This window comes from Trichosurus vulpecula, chromosome 4 (assembly GCF_011100635.1).
Source record: "Trichosurus vulpecula isolate mTriVul1 chromosome 4, mTriVul1.pri, whole genome shotgun sequence".
Classification (NCBI taxonomy): domain Eukaryota; kingdom Metazoa; phylum Chordata; class Mammalia; order Diprotodontia; family Phalangeridae; genus Trichosurus; species Trichosurus vulpecula.
In genome coordinates, this window is record NC_050576.1 from 74824734 (window position 1) to 74842588 (window position 17855).

Genomic DNA, 17855 nt, shown 5'->3' on the forward strand with positions numbered 1-17855 from the left:
CTGTCCCTAACTTCTACCTTTCTGTATAGTTATAAGACCTGAAAATTAAGAATAATTTATGAATATATATAAGAATATTCATTGTACAGTTTTGCTTTTGACCAGTCTCTAATTGTAAACAGAAAATGGTTTCCACCAGTGTATGCCCATTTTTCTTTTTTTTTTTTTTTGAAGTTTTTAAGATGGTACACAAAAGATTCTTCCAAATTTATTTTAATTCTTGTTGGGTATCCTTTATTAAAAGACAAAAACAAAAAAACTCCTGGTAGAAGAGTTTTCATTAGCTATTGTTTCCAAAGTTTTCATTTTTCTTCTTCACTTTAATTGCCTTATCTACAAATGTTGTTTCTACATGGCTAGCATGTAACTGAAAGATTGTGTTTTGATAACTTTAGTGTTATGCTTTCTTTTTTATGTTTTTCAGATGCTTCACCCTCAAGTTCTGAAAAATGTTTGTCTGAGAGATCTTTGTCTACACCTGCCAAGAGACCTGCTGACTTGGATATTCGTGTAGAACAGCCTCCACACCCATCTCCAAACCTTAAAATATCAAGGAGAGCCAGAGGAGATTCTGGGGATTATCTGGAAAATGTGCCTTTATTACCGCCTTTCAAAGATCTAAACGCTGACAGAATCTGCAGTGTATTGGATATTAGGTTGGAAGAAGAGTATAGTCATAAATCTGAGATCCAGGAAGAGGTGGTGGAATATGCAAAATCGGAAGAGAGTGAGATTGAAGATACTTATTCTAAACTCTCTGGAAAATCTTGTGTCTTGTTGAAACTAGACCTGGAGCAGGGAGATTCACCTGAGATTCTCTCAAAGAAGGGTCTTCCTTTAGACTCTAAAAATGCCCCAAAAGATTCACATAGCCCAATAGCCATAGAAAAACTTCAGAAAAAAGAGGAAATGATGAAAGAGGCACAAAAGGACAGAGTTGAAGTGGAGAAGGATCACAGTGCAAAATCAAAACAAGCCTCCTACAGACAAAAGATTGCAGAGGAACAAGACTTACCTTTTTCAGAGCAAGTTTCTGCTCTTAAAGAAATGTCCTACTCAGATGACTTTGAGGCCTCTTCTCCCAAGAAAGAAACTTCAGTTGAAGAAACACCTGCTGAATTGTACAAAGATGACTTTGAATTGTCACCTGTGTTATCTTCCAGAAGAGAGTCTCAATCACAAAGGGAAAAATTGCCACTGACAAAGAACTCAAGAAGTAAAGCCACCAGCTTTGGTAGCGATGATGAAATCAGTGAATGCCTTAGTGAGAAAAGTCTGTCCATTTCTGGAAGTGTCCATTCTGGAAGACTGTTAGAACTCAGATCCCCAACAGAACTTATGAAAAGTAAGGAACGGAGTGATGTGGAAAATGAACCTGGTGTCACTGAGGCACCATTACGGGCCTCTGCTTCTACTGCTGAAGCTGATGAACTGCTTAATTTCCATCTTGGTGACAGAGTCCTTATCAGCAATGTTCAGCCTGGCACTCTTCGATTCAAAGGCTTGACAGAGTTCGCTAAAGGATTTTGGGCTGGAGTAGAGCTAGACAAGCCTGAAGGAAATAACAATGGAACTTATGATGGAATTGCATACTTTAAATGTAAAGAGAAACATGGGATTTTTGCTCCCCCCCAGAAAATCTCTCACATTCCAGAAAATTTTGGTAACTCAGTAGATGAAAATGAAGATGCTTTTTCTAATGAACAATATAATCAGTATCAAAAACAAGAACAGAAAGACAGAGAGCTGCCCGAGTCTAATAGGGAAAGAGATTCAATTGAATATTTCCAGGAGAAATCTCCAGTTAGCACACACACGGTGGAAACCTCAGTGGAGAGAAGCAGTAAGGTTGAAGCCATATCTAAAGTAGACCCCACACAGGAGATTTCTGAGGCTACTGAATCAATCGCTCAGGAGCAATCGTTAGGAGATTCTATAGTTTGTTCCATAAAAGATGAGGATGATATTTCCCTTTTTGTTTCTGGTGCCATAGAAAAAGTTATTACTTTTGTATTGGAAGATACTTTAGATGTTGTCCTTTCTGAAGAATTGAAAAGCTGGCAAGAGTATTGGACAATAGAATTGCCTGAAAAGAAAGAGAATTTATCTCCACAATTTTGGGGAAAGCCTTCAACCCCACTCCTGGACCTTTTAACTAAAGAAAAAAACCAATTAGAAGCTCAGTTGAGGTCATCACTTAGTGTGGAAGAAAAATCAAAAAAATTGGAGACTGTCAGCTTACTGACAGATAGCTTGCTAAAAACTTTTGTGAAGGATACAGTTGATCAGTTGCAACAAATTAAGAAAGTTAAGAATGAGAAAATCCAACTTAGCAACCAGGAACTCCACGACGATGACCAAGAGAAAGTGTTTTCCAGAGTCCCATCTAATTATCATGAGGAACAATCACCTAGTAATCTGCCAAGTTTGTTTTTAAAGACTGAAGTAGATGATGAAAGAGAAGAAATTTCTTCTCCAGATATGTGCCCCAGACCAGTGAGTATTTCTCACACAAGAAAAATACTGTCAGTAAGTTACCATAGAAGGAAATCTAACCAGTGTAAATTGTGTACATACAAATCCTAATAGTTATTTCCACTTCAGTATATTCCCTATTAGGTAACTAATGAATTACCTATACTGAATCTTTTTTAAAAAGTCAGAGGAGATTCTTGTTTTCTGAATTTGTTACTCCATTGAAGTCATGATATTTATTATAAGTAAACAGAATTATTGTTTTTGAGTACTTTGTAGCTTTTTTCTCTTCTGAAGTAACTGTCCTCTGTTACATCACAAGGAGTTATTTTAGAGATGTCACAAACACATGACAGATTTGTAAGGATTATAGTGTTCATTAAAAACTGCTAAGTTGACTACCCCACATACTGTTCCCAGCTTAGGTGTCCAAATAGATCACGGTGCAAGCTTATTCTATATTGCCTTACTAGTGGCTCTGAACTTTATCGTTGAGGAGACGCCTGGGAGCTATTTGCCTAACTAGCTACTCAGTCATGGTTTCTGTGCAGAGACTGGTAGTTATGATGAACAAATCAGAAAATGTATGTAAAGCGCTTTGTAAACCTTAAAGCGCTATATAAATGTCAGCTTTTATTATGATGATGAGTGGTTAAATGGATATATGTCCACTATGACATATATCAGGACCATCAATTATTTAGGTTGTTCTTGGACAATTGAACAAAAGTAATGCTTTTTAGTAACCCGAGCCAGATTCACACCAGAGGTGAGAAAATCCATATCCTATTTCCAAATTTACAACACAGAAGATTTATGAGACAAAAAAACCCTAAACAGTAATTTTTTTTAAAAAATCTAGTCATAAGAAATGTAAGCAGAATTGTTTTTAAATGGAATGTTTAAAAGAGCTAGTTATTAATAGCCACTATTCTGTTTTTTCTTGTTTGGAAACAAATATATAGAGAATAATGTAGAGAAATATTTGAATGTACAAGTAAACTGTTGCCTTTTTTTTTCTTAACTATTTCTACCAAAAGTCATGAGATTAATGGTGTTTTATCTTCTGTAGGAGAGTCCTGTATTTGGTGCCAGTGGGCAGGAAGAGCTTGCTAAGAGACTTGCAGAGCTTGAAATCAGCCGGGAGTTCCTGAGTGCATTAGGAGATGACCAGGACTGGTTTGATGAAGACTTTGGCTTGAGTTCCTCCCACCAGGTCCAGCAAAATAAGGTAGAAGAACCAATTGTGCCACCAATGGCAGAGTCAAAAAAAGTACTACCTCCAAAGCCATGTGAGACATTATTGGCTGTTCCACACACTGCAGAAGAGGTAGAAACACTAGTCCATGCTGCAGCTGAGGAACTTTGGAAATGGAAGGAGATGGGCCATGATCTTCAAAGCATCAGCATTCCCACAAAACTACTAGGCAGTGCTTGTAGGGGTCAAGATATGGAAAGCACCAGTAAAAGGGTCTACAAGCAGGTATGTTTTTTAGGACACTTCTAATTTGGGAAGATATCATGTTGACCAAATTTTGGATTCTCAATTTTGCTGGTTTTTTTCCCCTTTTGTCAAGGCGGTCTTTGATTTGACAAAAGAGATTTTTGGAGAAATATTTGCTGAAGATCCCAATCTGAATCAGCCTATCTGGATGAAACCATGTAGGATGAACTCCAGTTACTTTCGAAGAGTAAAAAATCCAAGTGACCTTGATGAAATCAAGGTAGGAAAAAAAATTGTGAAATATCCCCTTCTAACTTTTTAGTAAGCAGTGAAGGGATGTAATTGAAAAACAACTTTGAACCCTTTTAAAAAACCAAAATGTTATTTTTAATATCATAGTATCTACATTCCATGCAATTAAGAAATGTTGGGGAATTTAAAGGAAGTTTAGCAAATACTATAGCATACAAAAATTTTAAGATTTATTTATAGTGATTTTAGAATACTATACAGCCTTTCCACTAACCTCTAAAGCTATAAGTTACAGAAACTGCTTTGAATAGATGGAGTTTCTTCATAAATTAGGTCCCTATAATCAATAAAATCACAGGTCCATTCCCTCTGGTCTACTGTTTATACCCTTCTAACAGGATATTAACATGTTTTTGTGTCATGGACCCCCTTTGGTAGTTTAGTGAAACCTTTATTGGAATAATGTTTTTAATTGCATAAAGTACATGGGATTACAAAAGAAGCCAATTATATTGAAATAAAATTATCAAAATATTAAACAAAAAAAAGTTCACAGATCCCAACTTAAGAATCCGTGTTTTAAAACATAAATTTTGGACACAGAACATATCTGTGACCTATCTTTGAAAAATTCTCAATGAACTAATCTTTGCAGCCATAGCAGTTTATAGACACAAATCTTAGCCACAGTTGTCCCGTGGGATTTCTAATTTTGGAAGGACCAAATGTTGTTGATGTTACCTTCACATAAAAGGGTTAAATGTAAGGAAGAAAAGAAGCAACAACAAACTCTGTAATGCTTTAGTCATAAGTGGTACCACCTTAGAGTCCTCTGTAAAACTAAAGGTTTCATCAGTAAAAAGGACCTAAGCAAGCCAACCTATGGGTTTTTTTTTTAATTAAACAAGAAAACATATGTAAAGCATTTTTAGAACTTAAAGTACTATTATTATAATCTTGCTTTCCTTTGAACCTCGAAATGAGAAAGGAACTCCCAGTGAGAAACTTCCCTCTTCCATTGAAGACAGGAAACCGTTCCACAGAGTAAAGTTGTCTGGGAACACAGTTAAGTGACTTGTCCAGGATCATATACCATTTTATGTCAAGCAGGACTCTGAGAATGGCCCTCTATCCATTTTGCCATGCTGCCTCTGTGGTAATAGGAATGCACTAATAACCCCTTACTACCTAGCTGAGAAGTTTTGCCAGCTCAACAAATTTATAGAGTATTATTAGAAATCTAGCAAACCATAACATTTTTACAATAATACCTCCTTGATTTAAATCCTCTCAACCTGCAAGAGCTACTCTAATTGCGGAAAATCAATTATACACCTGGTTGGAGGATCTATTCTACAATGAAAGATAAAAAGACAAGGAAGAGTAAGAAGAAAAGAGCCCTGCTAGCACCACTTTTTTCTTCCAGTTAATAAAAGTATAAAACTTTTTGAAACATTGCCATAGAAACCCTAAATGTCTATTTTACCTATTCCCATTCCTTCCTTCCCTCCCTTCTTCCTTCCTTCTCTCCCCAGAATGTCATCACCAACTTTGGTACTGAAATGACTTTTTTATTAATATAGAGATACATTTTTCTTAGGAAAGTGACAGTTCACTGGTGGTTCTTAGTAGCTACAGTTATGCTTTTTTTTTGTCCGAGCCAAAGTCTTGCATTAGTCTTTTACAACATTATTCCTGTCCCCAAACTTTTTTGATTTAATGGCAGATTACAAGATTCATCTTTTACTTACTCTTTCAAGAATCGTCTAGCTGGGAGGTTGTGCCAGCTTGATATTTCATAATCACAGAAAAGACAATTTAAATAGTTCCCATTATTACAAATGACTGCTAAAATCAGTACTGTTCATTATTATTTTATCAGAAGTATGGTAATTATCAATATGTGCATATGTTAAAATATCACGTAAAAATATAAATTAACTTGATGAAGTGTGACTAATTGGAATGCTTCACTCAGAATCAAGAAGTGAAATCATAAGTAAAAGGCTTTTCTGATCTCATATTAGACAGAACATAGTATGTATCTAGTAATTGTACACTTAAAATTTCTGTCATGTAATGTTTGTCCTTCACCCATTCCTCCTCTTTTTTTCATTCCCCAGAATTTTATAGCTACTGAAGTACTCAAGCTGTTCAGCCTTAAAAAGGAACCAAATCACAAAACAGATTGGCAGAAAATGATGAAATTTGGACGGAAGAAGAGAGACCGAGTTGATCACATCCTGGTCAGTGACTAAAGCTAAGCAGTGTCTGATTTTGATAAACATTGCCTATCTGAATTCATGAACTTTTGACCTGGGCTAATAAAATTGGTCCTAAGTGACTGATTGGTTTTAACTAAAATCTTAAATCTTCTATTTATTGTATTTCTAGCTTCTTATTTTCAAGACTACTTTCATTTACGCTGATTATGTATATGTAACTTTTTTTAACTAGACTAATTATTCCAGTGGTGTAAGGAACTCCCATTGAGGAAACTTCCTGTAACAGTACAAATCAACACCTGCTCCACAGCTTATATATTCTTAGAGAGTTTCTTTATGGCATTGAGGGATAAGTAAGTCGACCCATTTGTGAATCACAAGTAGGACTTGATGCCAGGTCTTCCTGAGGCCAGAAGGCTCTGTCCACTGCAGCCCAGATTTAACTTCATCTGCATTAAAGGAGTGTCTATCCTAGGATTGCAAAATAGATAATACAGTTGTTTTCAGCCTTTGTTGAGTGCATCACCTGTATACATATTCTACATTAGTTGTGGTGTTATCCTTAAATTTAAAAATAATCTCTCTTGAGCTTCATTCCTTCATTCAGTTCATTGAACAAATATTGGTTAAACATCAACCATAGTTGTCCTTAATAGTTGGTGCAAGGCACTAAGATAGAAAGAATTCAAGGAGCTTTCAGACCTGAAGCACTTTTAGCTGATACGTTAAGAAGACGTCTTGCTGGACCTGAGCTGGACTTTTCACATATACCTCACTATAGCCCCCTCCTCCCAAAGTCTGAAGCAAACTTTATTTTAGTTGATACTTAGGGGAGATTGGCCTACAAGGTTTTTCGACTTAAACTTCTTGTGCTTTTACCTCCTGGACCATAAAAAGAAAAAAATTTTTAGTTTTTAGACTAAGCTTAAATTAATTATATCTATATATGTGACTGATAGTGAAGAAACTGAGGCAGACAGAGGTTAAGTGACTTGCCCAGGGTCATGGAGCTTAGTAAATGTCTGAAATAGGATTCAAACTCAGGTCCTTCCAGCTTGAACTTCTGTGCTCTGTTCACTACATCACATAAATGTGATAGATGCTTTATACACACAGGGAACTTTTCTCTTTTGAGTATAAAAGTTTCCTGTGTACTTCCATAGGGACCTGAATCCCAGCCAACTTGCTGCTTCAATGCACTTGATTAATGTTTTAAGTAAAGTTCAAGCCAAAGTAATTTTGATTGATTAGCTTAATAACAAGTACTAATGAAACTAGCTATTCCTATTATTACATAGGTAAGAGTGCACTGAATTTTGGTTCCTAGTTGTGATACTTCTGATACTTACTACATGTAATTTCCTTGAGCAAATAACTTACTCTGTCGGGGACAAATTTTTACTTATCTTTAAGGTAGGGGGATTGGATGAGGAGGTACTAAGGATATCAGGTTAACCTTAAGAGAGGGTGTGGTATTTGGACTGAGTCTTGGAAGATAGGTAACATTTCAACAGACAGAGATGAGATGGTGTACATGCTGTACTTGTGGAATAACAGCAAGTACTTGGGGAAAACAGAACGGTATCTACTTTGGCTAGAGGGTACAGAACAGCATTGTGACCTGTGGCTGAGAAGGCAGGTCAGAGCTAGTCTGTGGAGCTTACCAGGCTCAGAGTGTGGGACTTGATTGCTATTTCATTGGGTACCAACTGCCAGTTGAATAATGTGTGTAATCTCTGTGTTGGGAAGATTAATCTAGCAGCTCTGTGAAAGAAAAATTGAAAGGAAGAAGACTTGTTGAAAAACTTATTGCAATAGCCCAGGATAGATGATGAGGGCCTGAACTGAGGGAGAAGCAGTGGCAAGTAGCGTGCAGATGCAAGTGATATTGGGAATGTAGAATCTTCTTGGCAACTGAATAAATGAGAATTGAAGAAGAAGGGGACGAAGAAGTCTGGAAAAAAGATTTTTTGGGAAGAGAACAGTGAGTTTAGTATTTTGTTTGTTCATTTTAGGAGGCAATTGGGATTAAGTGACTTGCCCAGGGTTACACAGCTAATGAGTATCTGGGGTCAGATTTGAACTCAGGTCCTCTTGATTCCAGGGCTAGTGCTCCATCTACTGTGCCACCTAGCTGCCCTGAGTTTAGTTTTTAACATGTTCAATTAGAGGTAACAGTTGGACAGATGTGTAAAGCTATCTAATAGTAGTTGGAAACATAGATCTAGAGCTTAGAAGGGGATATTGGCCAAAGGTGGTAGAGGTTTGGAAGTCATCTTAATGTAAATAGAGGTAGTAATTGAAGCTATGAGAACAAATGAGATTTCCAAAAGAGAGTGTAGGAATAGGAGACAAACCTGAGGACAGAACTTTGTGGAATGTATATGTTGTAACAAAACAAACATTGACCTGGGAGGTCAGGAGACCTTGGAGGTTGTTCTGCATCAGCCACGGGTTCATTCTGTGACTGTGGACAAATCTTTTTTGAACCTTGATTTCCTTTTCTGTAAAATTTTTATTTATCCCTTATATACAGTAACCTTTGAAAGTGAACCTTTATCTGGTTCATTCTCTGTTCGAGGCAGGATTATGTTTAAAATAATCCCTGGTAGCATATATTGGCTTGTGTACTGAAATTTGACATATTTCTTTGGTGACTGTGTTCCTGTGTTCATAGAAATACACTTGATACATACATAGAGAAATAGATCTTTGGCTATTGTTTTCCAGTTTCTGCTCTAGTTTTAATTTAATTTAGGTATCCCAAAGAACTGTATGTCAGAACAAGTAAGAATTATATGACATTGATTTTTATGATTTAATAATTCTTTTTAAATCCCAGGTACAAGAGCTCCATGAGGAAGAGGCTCAGTGGGTGAACTATGATGAAGATGAACTCTGTGTAAAGATGCAGCTAGCTGATGGGATCTTTGAGACCTTAATCAGGGATACTATTGATGTTCTGAACCAGATCAATGAAAAACAGGGGAGAATGCTGCTTGTGTGACACCTTCCAAATAAACCGAAAACATTGTGACAATTTGAGTTGTGGGCCTTTCTGCCTCCTGATATACACTACATCTCCATCGTAGCAAGAATGCTGCTGGCCCTTGTACCTGGTTTTAAAGACAGCTCACATGGAATCCCAGGAGCAATCTGGTACAGCCTTTGCCTTTAGATACTGCTCACTAAACTATCGGTTGTTTTCAGTGAGCAAGGTTGCATTCCTGCTGCTGACACACAGGCATGTTTCTAATCACCACCTTTTAGCATCCCAAATGGTCTTAGATGAGGGCTGAAAATACCAGAATTACCTCTTAGTTTAGACTAGGGTACCAGTTTACTCAAGTCCTAAGTCAAGAGAGAGTTATAAATAGAAGCATCACATCATTTTGGAATTTTATTGGCCTACACCATTTGATTGTAATAAATGGACAGTACAATACTTAAACAGTGTTAAATTCTTCACCACTTTTTAATGGACAGCTCTAACAATGTACATCAGCTTTATACTCTGGAGTTCATTTTCTTCTATTCTTCTGAAGTTTAGGAGCACAAGTGGTTTGTCAGGTTAACAGAAGAAAATGGGTGACCTTGCTTTCTGTTCTCTGTAGAGACAATTTGAAACCCTTGAATCTTTTCCAATTTTCTACTTTTGGGCATGAGAACAAAGAAATGCCCTTCTTGAAGATTGGACACAAAAGACTCACCCAGGGCCAGCTCTTCCCATCCTTGTCCCCACCCCCTACTTTTCCTTCTCATCCTGAACCACCACCAGCTGCTCCTAGAATCACGGATACTCAGGACTGTCTCAGGCATCCAGGCAGGCAGAAGTGGACATTGCTTATTTGGGCCTTCCCTCCCTCGATCCCCATGTTCACCCAAGAAATCAGAGAAACTTTTACTTGAATGATTTAGGAAATGAGTATATGCACCAAAGACCAAAAAAAGTTATGCCCATTGCTTGTGTGCTTGTATTGCGCTTGTAGACCTTTAATTTATTTTATGATAAATTATTAAGTTTGAAATGTGTGTCTTCTGCAAGGTTGGTTGCGCTGCCACCTTTGATGTTGAAACCACAGAACCTATGAAAGGTGCTTTGTGTTAGTTTAATTGTATCCTGAAAGCTTATGTGATAAAACTAGAGGTTTGAATAAAACCATACACAAATGTTGGAAAAGTCATTTGGATCCAATGAAGAGGCTATTAATAGACTGAAAGAACTTTACCAAGACAAATTTCAGTGTGCAGGAGTTGAGAAATGATTTAAGACACTGTGTAAGGCAAAATTCTGCCTCTCCTTACATTGCTCATTACAGCTGTTACCTTGTTTAGAGGAATTCTATAGCACCCAGCTGCTACGTTAGATTGTGTGTGGTGCGCTTCTCTGACCTCAGGATCCTGCCTTTTGACTGGTTTATAGTATTCGATACTGTCCCTCTTCATGTTAGGATATAGATAACCCTAGGCTTGAATGTAGATGCCTTAAATTCAAGGGTTCTGAACTAGAAACATGACATGAGACCTCAACTGATTAAATATTCCCAAACATCTTGGAGTTGATGGACTCCAAAACATGTTAGGAAATCCCCAAAGATGCTATATCTTTAAATGTGCATATACATTCATTTCTATACTTTCCTTCAAACCTGTCCTTAATCCTTAAATTTTTCACTATGCATACCTCCATTTTGACTTTCTCTGGTTCCATATTTCCTTTATTAATAAGTTAATGAAATAATCATTGGAATCTTTGCATTTTGCACAATGACCGGTAAATGGTATTTCCTGAACATCAGAAACAGAACTGAAATGTTGCATTTTGTTTGGTCCATTAAAGTTCTCATTTGAGCTTTTAATGATAAACTGGCCGTCTAGCCATAATGGGCAAGTTAACAAGAAGAAAATAAGGGGGAAGGGTGGTTAGAGTTTTTAACATAGTAACTTTTTTAAAATGTAGGAATGCGAGTTATCAGATGATTGGTTTTCTGTCTGCTTTAGGGTTAATGTTTTATGCAGGAGGGTAGAAGGCAGACAGGAATCTTATACACATTTGTTAGGATACTGAAACATATGACTAGCATAAATTTTTGATGCACTACTGTGGAAATACTAAAATAGGAAAACAGTTTATCCCAGATTCTCACCTAGTCCTAAAACTCTGTCTTAAGAATAAAGTCTGTTATAGTCATTCCTAATTTTTACAAATATAACAGTACTATTGCTGGGGGGAAGTCTACATAGCCAGTCTATGGAGTAGATAGAGTAAGCATATCTTTTAGGCCTAAGAAATAATAAGAAATATTGCCAAGAAAATTTAGTGCTGATCCTGTACATTTCAATCTTAAAATACCGTATCTGTCTCTAATACCACAATTTCTCTTTACTACCTTGAGAGTACAACCTGTTTCTAGGTTCTGGATGGAAAGTGGGGGAAATGACGGTCTTAGTCCTTGGAAGAAGCGATCGTTTGTGTTCTTTTGACAAGTCTAAGGAACAAGCAAGGAAACTTCAACGCTTCTTTCCCTGTCCACTAACTGTTTTAGGGGTGATTAGGAATTGGGTGCATTGTTAGGATTTAGGATTGATAGGTACAGAGACTGATCATCTCAGGGTTCGGTCCTTCTTACAAAGCCCTGTCTCTACTAAACATAGACACTCCCCTCCAGTATTTGTTTCCCTCTTTTTTCCCCTTTGTCCTCTCTTTCACTCTGACCTTGTCTTTCCCCTGAGAATAAGATCATGAAATTAGAATTAGACTCTTGAAGACTGGCGCCATCAGAATTCAGTACTGAATGGAGATGTGGCTCCTGAGTCCAAAATAATTTGTGCTATCTGGGATAACGTTAAACTCTAGAAAACAACACAGGGTTGCACAGTCCTTTTGCAGGACTGAACAATAATGCATTAGGGAAAAGTTGGGAAAATCTCAAAAGTAAATATGAATGGTGATTTTGTTTCACCATAAAGATGTATTTCTCTAACTACAGATTTAAGACATCTTTCAGAAAAGATTGTGGTGTTCATTAGAGTGTTGTGACTTGTTGAAAAAAGTTCATACACATTCTTTTCTTGAAAAAAGTGGCCTTAGCTCTTTGCAATACTTGAATAAAAGTGTGTACCTGCAAAAGAATTTCTGTAGCACAGCAGTAGAGACCATTAGCTTTTCTGCAAGGAATTCAAGTCAGACTTTCATCTCCCTTTTACTACCTTAAGAAGACTAGTGAGTAAAGCATTAATTTTAAGTAAAGAAATGATAGAAACTACAATGATGTTTAATGCAAATTGTAGGAATTTACATGTTTACAAATCATCTTAAACTGGTTGCGCAACAATTCAAGAAGATTTCTTTGTATTTTTAAAATTCCAAGAAAAATGTAAACTGATATAATAGGGGTACTGTCATTTGAATTAACCCATGTTTAATAGCTTTTCTTTCTAGGCTTTGCAAAGCCTCCTTGATACACATTGCAAAGCCTTCTCTGGGGGGGCCTAGCCTCCTTGTGTGTACTGTATTGTGCAGATATTAAAAAAATAAACAAACCCGTTTACTGTGTATGTGTAAATAGGTCTGGTTTTCAGGCCATTTTCAGCCAATCATCACATCCAGTGCAGTTTTGCATAGCCTACTTAAGGGTGTGGTTTGTAAGTATGAACTGTAAAATAACTGGGATGATTCCCTGTGTATACCAGTGTAAATATCTTTATTAACTGAAATGTACTTTAAAAAAAGATAAAATCTGTAAATAAACTGATTTATAAGTTAACTTCATTCCAGTTGTGCATTTTTCATACCTAAAAAAAGAATATTATAAAAAGCTTGTATGTTCCTTATAAAATTCACTGATTTCTGATTGCTTATTTCAATGTGAGATGACTGATGCTTTAGCAGTTCAAAAACAAATTGTTGACCAGTTTAAATTAATACCCATTAACAGCTTATACTATTATGTAGCTACAGTGTCGGATTTTGGGGATTTTGCACGAAGCATTTTACAGCGTCTAAATATAGAGAACTCAGATGACAACTTCCATCCACAATGCACAGTGAGGAAATGTCATACCCAATCAGACCAAAAGAAAGTTATTTGTTGACTAGCCATAGAAGGCAGAAAAGAGACTGTAATTTGCTGGCCTTTAGTCTATATCCCTAGGAACATGCATGATGTGAGAGTTGAAGGGATAGTGCACCCAACACTGCTCCAAATTGGGGATTCAGAAGAAGTCAACATAATGCAGCATCTTTAATATAGTGAGAAAAATAACGATTAAGGAAGCAACTAACTGTGAATGAGACTTACAAAGTTTTGAATATTTCTGAATGTTGAATATCTAATAAACATTCAAAACTGTTTAATATCTCAGAAAAATGAATAAAAAAATTTTAAACTGAGTATATAATTCAATAGATTCTGAGAAAGATTTAATCTTGAAGAAATTAGATGAATCCTTAGAGATTTAACCATTTGGACTTTGTCAAAATGTCAGAAGTTTTAGAGATGGTGTGTGGGAACCAAGATATCATGTAATTCTATTCTTAGAAAAAAATCTGTTGGCACAGGAATGTCTTTTCACTAACTGTTTTTATTCTGCTTTCAAAATCAGGTATCTTCATCTACTCCACCTCAAGCTGTGATCCTTTGATCCTTAAAGACAGCTTTGGTGGGGAAGGGGAGAACTATATTGGACAATATCCATCTTGAGGTGGATATGAAGATAACTGATTGATGCTGGAAAGAAGGCAGAACCTTCTTTGAGCCTCTTTTTCTGTCAAGAATAATAATCTTGGGAATAGAAAAAAATTCTTAATGATTGGCTTTCATAACACTGATCAATCTCCTTTGCTGGATTGTCACCCATCAGTCCCCATCCTCCCAACCCCAAGCCCATTTCTCCACACTCTTGATGATCTCAGCTCCCATGGGTTCAATCATCTCTGTGCATTTCCCAATCTATATATCCTGCCCTTTAGTCCTACATCAGTGAATGCATGAATGAATGAAAAAGCATTTACCCCATGTCCACTATGTGCCAGGCATTAAGGATACAAAAATTTTCTTCAAAAGATACGTTCTATTAGGAGAAGACAGCGTGCATTGGGAAAGGTGACCGAGGAAGGGGGTTTTGTTATAGGGAGGGGATGCAGGAATGCTCACAATGGCATGTAATTGGTAAGATAGCCCAGGTAGATCCAGTTCATTGGCTAGATGGGATATTAAAGTTGAAGCAAGGGATTAGGTATAGTGGGCCACTTGGGCTAGTTTGCATGCCCTCAGTCACCAATCAACTAGGTTGCAACGCAAACATAAATGGATTAATTTCTCCAGGGATTGGGAACATGGATTCTGGAAGACTGGAAATAGAGGTACAAATCCTAGCTCTTATGTAGAAGGTGCTGGTCTATGTGGGGACGATCAGCAGGAAGACAGTGAAATGACATGGGTAGATAAACTAAATGGGATATGAAACTGACACATGGTCTGTAGTGTCTATGGCCAGAGAATAGATATGGTGCGCTATTGGAGTTTGACTGTTGGCTATCTCTACCTTGAGTTCCAAGGGTATCTCAAACTCAACATGTCCGTAATGGAATTAATTATCTTGCCCTCGTATACACCTAACTTCCAAACTTACTATTTCTGTTGAGGTACCAGCATCCTTTCAGCTGCCCAGTTTTGCAAATTCAGAGTCATCCTCAACTCTTCACTCTTTCGCAACCCCCATATCTGAATGGTTGCTATGCAATATCAATTCTGCTTCCACACCACTTCTCACTTCCATCCCCTTCTCTTCATTCACAGGACCACCAACCTACCTCATCACTTTTCACTTGGACTTTTGAAATAGTGTCCAAATTTGTCTCCTTTTTTTTCTTTCCAGTACAACCTCTATTTGGCTGCCAAAATGATCTTCCTAAGGCACAGGTCTGATACTCTGTATTTGGAATTGTAAGATGTGGAGTTAGAAGGAAACTCAAAGACCATCTGGTATAACCCTATTATTTTGTAGATGTGGCCCAGGGAGATTGTGACTTTGCCTAGATCTCATACCAAAATAAGAATCAAGATTGAAACGCAGGTCCCCTGTCTCCAGAAACAGTGCTCCCATTGCACCACAAGCACCTGAGTTCAAGTCCTGGTTCTATCTATTGTGTGTCCAGTTGCTTAACCTCTCTTGGGCCTCAGTTTTCTCATCTGTAAAGTGTTGGAGTTAGATTCTAGACTCTTTTGGTTTAGATCTGTAAACTCTGGCAAAATTAATAATATATTGAACTTGGAGTGAGGAATACATAATTAGATTCCTGTCCCAGACACTAATTAATTGGACAAATCACTTCTCTCAACTTCAGTTTACTGATCTATAAATGGGGATAATGAGAGCGCTACTCTCAACAGTTCTTGTGAGTATATGTGAGATAACATATGTAAAGCATTTGCAAACAAAATATATGTTACCTAGTATTATTATCCCATATCACTCAGTTCAGGAATCTTCAGGGACTCCCCTATTGCCGCTAAAATAAAGTATGAACTCCTCAATTTGATATTTAAAGCCCTATACAATCCGTCTCCAGTCTACCTGTCCAGTTTCATTTAAGATTACTGCCTTTCATGAATTCCTTCCTCCACTCAAACTTTTCATCCAAACTCACATTTCATCCCCAACCTGTGTCATTGAACAGGCTGTCCTAGATGCCTAGAATGCACTCCATCCTCACCTGACTCCTAAGGTCCTTGCATAATAACATCCTCTTTTGTGCCTTTAGGGAGTTTATTTTAGATAAAATTAGGCATTTTATGCAATTATTTTGAGCCCCCAGTTAGGAAAATTCCTAACATTTAGGCAGAGGCTGAACTCTCTGTCTAAACTGACATTTATAGCCATTTCTGTGGTTGAGCAAAAATTCAAGTTACTGGAAACATTTGGATAACAAAATAGCAGGGATCATTATGATGTCTATGTATAAGATAGTCACTGTGGAGGGGGAGTTGGGAGGAAAAGCAGGGTTTGCTTGCTAGTTCTCTCAGGCTTTGAGTAAGTACTAATGAGATCAACCTGGATCTTGTGCTCTGAGATGCCTGTGGAGCTGATGGCCTCTCCTCAGTATCTCCCTTCTCTTCCACAGCTCAGTCCTGTTTTTTCTTTCTCCTTTTTCTGGTTGCCCGACCTCATGACCCGTTTGGGGTTTTCTTGGCAGAGATACTAGATTGGTTTCCCATTTCCTTCTCCAGCTCATTTTACAGATGAGGAAACTGAGGCAAACAGGGTTAAGTGACTTGCCTAAGGTCGCACAGCTGATGAGTGTCTGAGGCAGGATATGAACTCAGTTGCCCCTTTCAGACCTTGTTCAGTTGCTTCTGACTCATTTGGGTTTTCTTGACAGATGCTAGGGTGGTTTACCATTTCCTTCTCCAGCTGTATTTGAATTCAGAAAGATGAGTCTTCCTGACTCCAGGCTCAGTGCTCTCATGCCACCTAGCTGCCCACACCTTAGGAATCACCCCATAGTTCCAAAATGGCTCCTTTCTTTTATACAAATTCCTTAGAGCATGACTAATTCTCACACAATGATTTTGATTGATTCAAAGAGGTATACAAGCCCCAGTCAGAGTGCGATTTAGTCATGGAAGAAATGTGCTTACCTAATAAAAGTAATTACTTTTAAGTGTGTGGAATAATAAATAGAGGCCACCCTTACACTGTAATCCTCAACTCTTGGTCACCTCCAGTGGGAAGCCTTCCAAATCAGTTTTCTCTGAGTCAGATTATCTTGTACTAATTTATAAGTGTTGTATCCCCAGTAGAATGTAAGCTGCTTGAGGGAATGGTCCATTTTTAATTTTATGTTCATATCCTAAGTGCCTAGCACAATACTCTGCACATTCTAGGTACTTAATAAACAATTATAATAATAATAACTATAGGGCTTACTATATGTGGGGCCCAATACTGGGCCTGGAGTCCAGAAGACTCATCTTCTTAAGTTCAAATCTGGCCTCAGACACTTACTTAGCAGTGTGACCTTGGGCAAATCACTTAACCCTGTTTTCCTCAGTGTCCTCATCTGCAAAATGAACTGGAAAAGGAAATGGCAAACCACTCCCACATCTTTGCCAAGAAAACCCCAAAATGGAATAACAAAGAGTTGGACACAATTGTACAAAAACAAACTATGAGCCAAGCACTGTGCTAAGCACTTTATAATTATTATCTCAATTGATCCTGAGAGAAAATTTTGTTACATTATTTGAAACTAGCCCTTTATGGCTGGGAAACTAGACCTGCTGCTTAAAGACCAGATTTGTTTAACCTTTATCTCAAGACTGCGATTATGCTGACCAGAAACCCAGTCAGATCCAAGGATTGATGCAAGGAATATAAAGAGTTTTCTCCCATTGTGTACCTCAAGCAACTCATGCGTGTTATCTGAAAACTGCCTCCCTTCTGGCCAGTTACCA

The 17855-nt window shown here is 37.5% G+C and overlaps 1 protein-coding gene across 1 annotated transcript in view; it reads left to right on the forward strand.

Annotated features, from left to right (window-relative positions):
• The window catches only part of CEP350 (centrosomal protein 350), a 179924-nt gene extending 166761 nt beyond the window's left edge, over positions 1-13163 (forward strand). The window contains exons 34-38 of the mRNA XM_036756981.1: positions 425-2496; positions 3548-3958; positions 4053-4199; positions 6295-6417; positions 9239-13163. Of these exons, the coding sequence (XP_036612876.1) occupies positions 425-2496; positions 3548-3958; positions 4053-4199; positions 6295-6417; positions 9239-9403 (2918 nt within the window). The 3' untranslated portion in view covers positions 9404-13163. The remainder of the gene's footprint in view (positions 1-424; positions 2497-3547; positions 3959-4052; positions 4200-6294; positions 6418-9238) is intronic.
• Positions 13164-17855: the final 4692 nt, after the last annotated feature.